The sequence below is a fragment of the Epargyreus clarus genome, unplaced genomic scaffold, assembly GCF_041222505.1.
Source record: "Epargyreus clarus isolate Ecla_fem2 unplaced genomic scaffold, WU_Ecla_fem_2.2 ptg000002l, whole genome shotgun sequence".
Taxonomy (NCBI): Eukaryota; Metazoa; Arthropoda; class Insecta; order Lepidoptera; family Hesperiidae; genus Epargyreus; species Epargyreus clarus.
Genome location: NW_027332210.1, coordinates 2496477 through 2502382, shown reverse-complemented (window position 1 = coordinate 2502382; position 5906 = coordinate 2496477). Strand labels below are relative to the sequence as shown.

The 5906-nt window shown below is 40.0% G+C and overlaps 1 protein-coding gene across 1 annotated transcript; it reads left to right on the top strand.

Moving 5' to 3' along the window:
• Positions 1 to 820: 820 nt before the first annotated feature.
• LOC140744846 (uncharacterized) lies at positions 821 to 5365 on the top strand. Its single transcript, XM_073076541.1, has 7 exons — positions 821 to 956; positions 1509 to 1677; positions 2157 to 2362; positions 2862 to 2959; positions 3446 to 3657; positions 3967 to 4183; positions 4948 to 5365. Exons 1-7 carry the CDS (start codon positions 821 to 823, stop codon positions 5143 to 5145), a joined length of 1236 nt encoding a protein of 411 aa, XP_072932642.1. The 3' UTR covers positions 5146 to 5365.
• The last annotated feature ends 541 nt before the right edge of the window (positions 5366 to 5906 follow it).

The window sequence follows — 5906 nt, the reverse complement described above, 5'->3', positions numbered from 1 at the left end:
TTAGTATAACTACTTACTATTCAAAAACCCTCATTTGAAGTGTAACGTGAATATTATTCAGTTTAGTTAGGTATTTGAATAAGATAGTTTTGTCTAGGGTGTAAAATTTTATGGGGTGTTAAACCACCCTTGGGTAAGAATAAATGAATAAAAATCAAAAGGATTGTCACAGACAGTAGTTTTGAGTTTTGAGGGGTACAATTAATTGAATATTTTTGAGAAATGTGTTTATAAGAGTAAGATAAGGGCTGAAGGGTTAATTGAAAGACGCGATTTTTGAGTAGTATATTTGATCAGTGTATTAGTATTTAGTGAAGATGCGTTATTTTTTACACTGTAGTTTTAAACAAACCTGGTGGAACTGCCGCCCACGGAAATTTTTAATCAACCTCAGATAGTCCCACCTATAAATCATAGTCATTGCAAATCTTTAATCAAAACCAGATAGATGAGGGTCCCACCTACAGTTCATAAACACTGCTACCACTGAGGACTAAGCTGGAACGCCTCGGTAAAGTATGTCTCCCTTACCACAATTTTTGAACCAGAACAAAGCAGCGTTTAACACTGCTGCTATTAGGTAGAAATGGGTGTAGCGGTGGTGCCGCCGGAGTCGAACCATTAAGGGTTCCACCACCTTCAAATCCATCTAACCTTCTACGTAATAAGGTTTTATTATTAGAACTACTGAATAACATTTATGATTCAAACGTGGTTATACTCTCTTTCATTAAAAAATAAAAATATCATATCATTTGACAATACCTATCTGTCAAAAAATAAATTATTACAAATAACTTTACTATTTTCTATTATTAAGATGACTTCACGAAGAATAGAAGATGCCCACGTGGAGATGCTCAACAAACTGCTCTCGGAGACTGGGCTGGAGTGCATCAGATCAGCGCCAGCATCCCTGGAGTCGTCATCCACTTCGGGGGAAAGTGAAGCTCATGGTAAGTATATAGAGTCTATGAAGGCGATGGTGCTTATTTCTGCCTAACAACAGCAGTTATCCGCTGCTGTGTTCTGGTTTGTTGTATGGTAAGGAGAGACATATGTAATTATCCGAGGCGTTCCAGCTTAGTTTTCAGGGGTAGCGTGGCATCTGTGGCCGACCTCAGGTAGGACGCAGCAGCAGGAGCTTCTTACCATCAGGTGGACTGCATGCTCGCTTGCTACTTGAATTTATAAAAATGTCTCATACCTACATGATATTTAAATAAAGAAGTGTTTTGGAGTTTTGGATCTTACGCTGGGATGTTCCGGATTCCAATCCCAGGCATACACGTTTGATTTTTCGAATTTCATTTGATTTAACTGTGAAGGAATGCATGGCGAGGAAACCTATAAGTATGTCTGTGTGTTCTTTAAAAAAGTTTTCAGACGTATGTGAAGTATAGCAATCCACAGCTGATCAGCGTGGTTGACCTTAGGCCTTTCACTCTAAAACCCACTTCCAGGTTGATCATGATGATGAATCCTCTAAAACTAGTTCACACTCACAGTTCCATGCGAAGAAGAAGAGCACAAGCAAGCGTCAGAAGCCCTTCATGAAGAGGCACTGCTAGAGGAACTTGCGGAGGAGGTGATGGAGGAGCAGCCGGAGGTCTTCCCGACGCCGTCGCTGCGGAAGATGCTGCCAGACACTATACGGGACATCGAAGCGTATAATAGGTTGGCTACTGATGACGGTTAGGTTAGGGGTTAGGTTAGTTTTGTAACATATGAACATGGAAGTAGCCTGACGTTAGGTCGCTAGGTAGTAAGTTACTTAGGTAGACGCTGTTATTGCCTCTCGTGGATGTAGGTTATCGAACGCAAGTAGGATGACAGTCCTGAGGTCAGCCACAGATGAGTTGCTATGTGCGAGGTCTAAAACAGAATCCGTCACCTTAGTCTTGTATTTCTTCAAACTACCGACGATATGCGTAGTCGACTCTAGTGAGATTACAATACTATGTAAGTTTGCCCACAGATCCGCCACTACCTCTGACGACTAGGCTGGAATGTCTCAGAAAGTATGACTCCCTTCAAACCAGAACACAGCAGTAAACTACACTGCTGTTATTTGATAGAAACAGGTAGGACAATAATGCCTCCAGAATTAAAACACGCAGGCTTCTCCCTTAAACCTTTCTTCTTTCTTTTACCAGAATCCACGTCCTACCAGAAGAATTCAAGAAGGACATTGACCCGTTATTAATTCCGAAGATAGCGTACACAGCTCAACAGAAGTACATAGATATTCTAGCAGAGCTGACCGGCTGCAAGGAGTATACGCGGAGTTTGGCGGAGTACTGGTTTCTGGATACCTTGGCTAATTTGCTGAGACGGGCTCAAGAGGATGGCATGGATAGACGTGAGTTATATTAACCATATTACCCTTTAGCGTTGCTAGTTAGTCAGATTTTGAAGAATAGAAATTTCTCAGAAAATGTAACCTAGGTTAGTTTTTTGTAAAGGATTTCTTAGCGAAAATAACCTAGATTAGCTTTTTTGAAAAGGATTCCTCAGCAGAGATAACATAGATTAGCTTTTTCGAAGACGTGAGTATTGGAGTAGTGATGGCCTGGTAGTAAAAAAGTGTGCCTCTTAATCGTAGGTCCTTGGATCTAATCATAGATGCCTATGGTTTTTTCAAGTTAAATACGTATAACCAATTAATTAGTAATTATCATTTGCTTATAGGATGAAGGAAAACTTAGAGATGAAACGTGCGCTTCAGTGTTCTCAAAACAGTTTTTAAATCATTTCCTAAAGAGAATACGTACTAAGCTATCCCAGAAGCGTTGATAAATTATTTCTTGGATTCTGCTTTCTTTGTTCATAACAGGAAACATTTTTTTTAACTATTACAGCCTCTCAGGCAGTCCTCATCCTTTGGTTTTGCGAGTGGATGAAAGAGATGCAGAACTTCGACGCTGCGGATCGTCAGCGAATGTTGAAAAGATTTCAGGTACCTCCCTTGTTCTTGAGTATCTTCTAACTACAGATCTATCATGAATCCTATGGCAGTCGACTGATAACTTAAAATTAATAAATGAACAACCTCTCCATACGAAGTATAACGGCATGGCAACACTTCGATGGTGATCATTCCTTACAAACTTCAGGCCAGAACATAGCTGCTATAAAACAGAAATCGGTAAGTTCCTATCTGAGGATGGCAGTATATACGTTGCTACTCCTGAGGACTAATTTGGAACGCCTTGCACAGGTATATCTTCATGGCTACATCCTTCAAACCAGAATGCAGTATTTAACACTGCGATGCTATAAGGCAGCGATTGGTGTGGCGGTGGTGCCGTCTGAGCTGAACCACAGAGAATTCTACTATCTTTAGACCTTTTGTCGCTCGTGTTTAACGCCGTCGAACTCCAAAAATAAATCTATCTACTTCTCTACCTAAAATTACCTTTTTTAGATGTTTTTTAATATCCAGGATAACATGCTATCAGCAGCGAAGTACATAGCAGAGGAGGAACATCTCCCGACTCCAGCGGACATCGGAGTCAACTACAAGACCCTGGAGGAGGTGGAGGATCGCACGCCAGCGTCATCACCGCTGTCCAAACACCTGGTCACCTTCGAGGGAGCGGCGTACGAGTGCTCCTTGAGAGATTTGACCAAGATCATCCATTATATTTTTGATCTGTAAGTATTTCTGCCTTATTTGAACATTGAAGGTGGTAGAACCCACCACACCTATTTCCGTCTAACACCAGTGTTAAGCGTTGCTGTGTTCTGGTTTGAAGGGTGTGGTAAGGGAGACATAATTTTTCGAGGCGTTCCAACTTAGGAGTAGCGGCGTATCTGTAGCTGACCTTAGATAAGAGTCTAATCTTCTCTGGGTTTGATTACAGATGTCCATAGATGACAGCAGACACTTAACACTAGGTGGACTGCATACTCGTCTGCTACTTCTATATTATAAAAAATCCTAAATGCATTTTTTGTACATAGGTTCAGCTCAGATTACCAGTACAACTTAGTTCGTTCAGTGTTCACCTTCGCGCCAGAGTACGTGCTGATAGACGCGCCCTACTACATCCAAAACCCGAAACGTATGTACGCGCCCTTGAAGCCGAAGAAGGAGAAGCCGGCCAAGAAGGAAGCCAAGCCACAGCAGAAGGGAAGGAAGAAGGAAGTCGATACAGAGGAGTACCTGGCTTTGTTGGAGGTAAGGTTGATTGGACAGTTCTTCAAATTTCAGTGGTCTGTGCAAGGCAATCAAATTATATTTGTGAAAAGGTGTAGGTGATTCTTTTAGGCCTTTTTTCACTTCGGGCACCGACTACTTATGCAGTATTAGTGCATCAAGGAAGGGTCCAAAAGTGACGTTATCGAAGACCTCGATGTCACTGTCGCAAATAACAAAAGGAATTTCCATTTTCCATTTGAAAAAAAATAGATTTTTTATCTATGTTAATGGGAAGGGAGAAGGGAGACCCTTAAATCACTGAACGCTCCTTATACGCAGCCGAATGTACTTAATGTAGAACTCTTTGTGGTTCGACGGCTGCGGCACCACCGCCGCACCTATTTCTGCCTATTAACGATAATGTTAAGCGCTGTTGTGTTCTAGTTTGAAGGGTGTGGTAAGGGAAATATACTTTGTCAAGGCGTTCCAACTTAATCCTCAGGGGTAGCGGCGCATTTGTAGGCGACCTCAGGTAGGAATATCCAATCCTATCTGGGGTTGATTGCAGATGTCCATGGGCGGAACTAGCCACTTATCGTCAGGTGGACTGCATGCTCGTCCGCTACTCCTATATTATAAAAAAAAACAAATGTAGAACTTCGGTGTAGTTTACGCTTTCGCACAAATTTTGATAGACGGTTAGCATCTACAATTACATGACCTGCGTAATCATAGACTACTTTAATTCCGCAAAAAATAATGAGATTCCGTTCATCAATAACAAATATAATCCCAACTTCTAGCTCCGCGCAAAAGAAGAACGCGAGATAGAAGAACGAGACGAGAGGGACAGGGAGAACTGGAACCGCCGCAGCCACGTGCTGCCGCTCAGCTTCGCGGTGGAGGACACCTTCTTCGACAAGTACTGGCCGCCGCCGGAGCCGGAACCTGTACCGGAGCCCGAGCCCGACCACAAGCCTAAGGGGAAGGGGAAGAAGTGAGCAGTAGATGCAGAAGTAATGATGCATTTAGAATATTGATGTCAAAATGAAATATTAATAATTTATGAAAAAATTCTACCAAATAGAAGTACTGATGATATTGACAGTACTAAACTTTGATAAATAAAATAGAAAGATACTTCGCCGCCTTGAAAATAAAAGAAGCCTCAAAAGGATGACCGATTTTACTCATCGAAGGCAATAAAGGATACTGATTTTTTTATTTTTTTTTTCTAGTAGACTTAAATATTTTTTTGTATGGATTGATGATTTTTATTATAATTCAATTAAAATTATTCAACTTCAATAAGTTTCATGATTTAAAATGATTATCATCAATATCAATTTTGAATGTCAGTTTCCTTATAGAATGAGAATTAGACCATAGTCCATAAAGCTGGCCATGATTCATTTCATAAAACGGAAAAAAATCCTGAGTCACTAGGATTTCTTAGCATAGAATGGACTTTAGTATTAATTATTGGTTTTTGAGGAGCCAAATGAAAATAGACAAAATATGATTGGTTACAATTTTATTGGCAAAATTTTTACAAACTACATATTCACACTGAGCATTTTAATTCAATAATGCAACATTTATTACAATTTATTCTTTTAGAATTTCAAGTAAGAAAATTTAAATATTTCATGAATTTTAATGTGACAATTTTATTCATTAAATTTTCACTTTACTCTTTTTACAATAGATATAGAATTTAAAAATCATAAATAAAAACAATAAACATTTCTCAGTCATAATG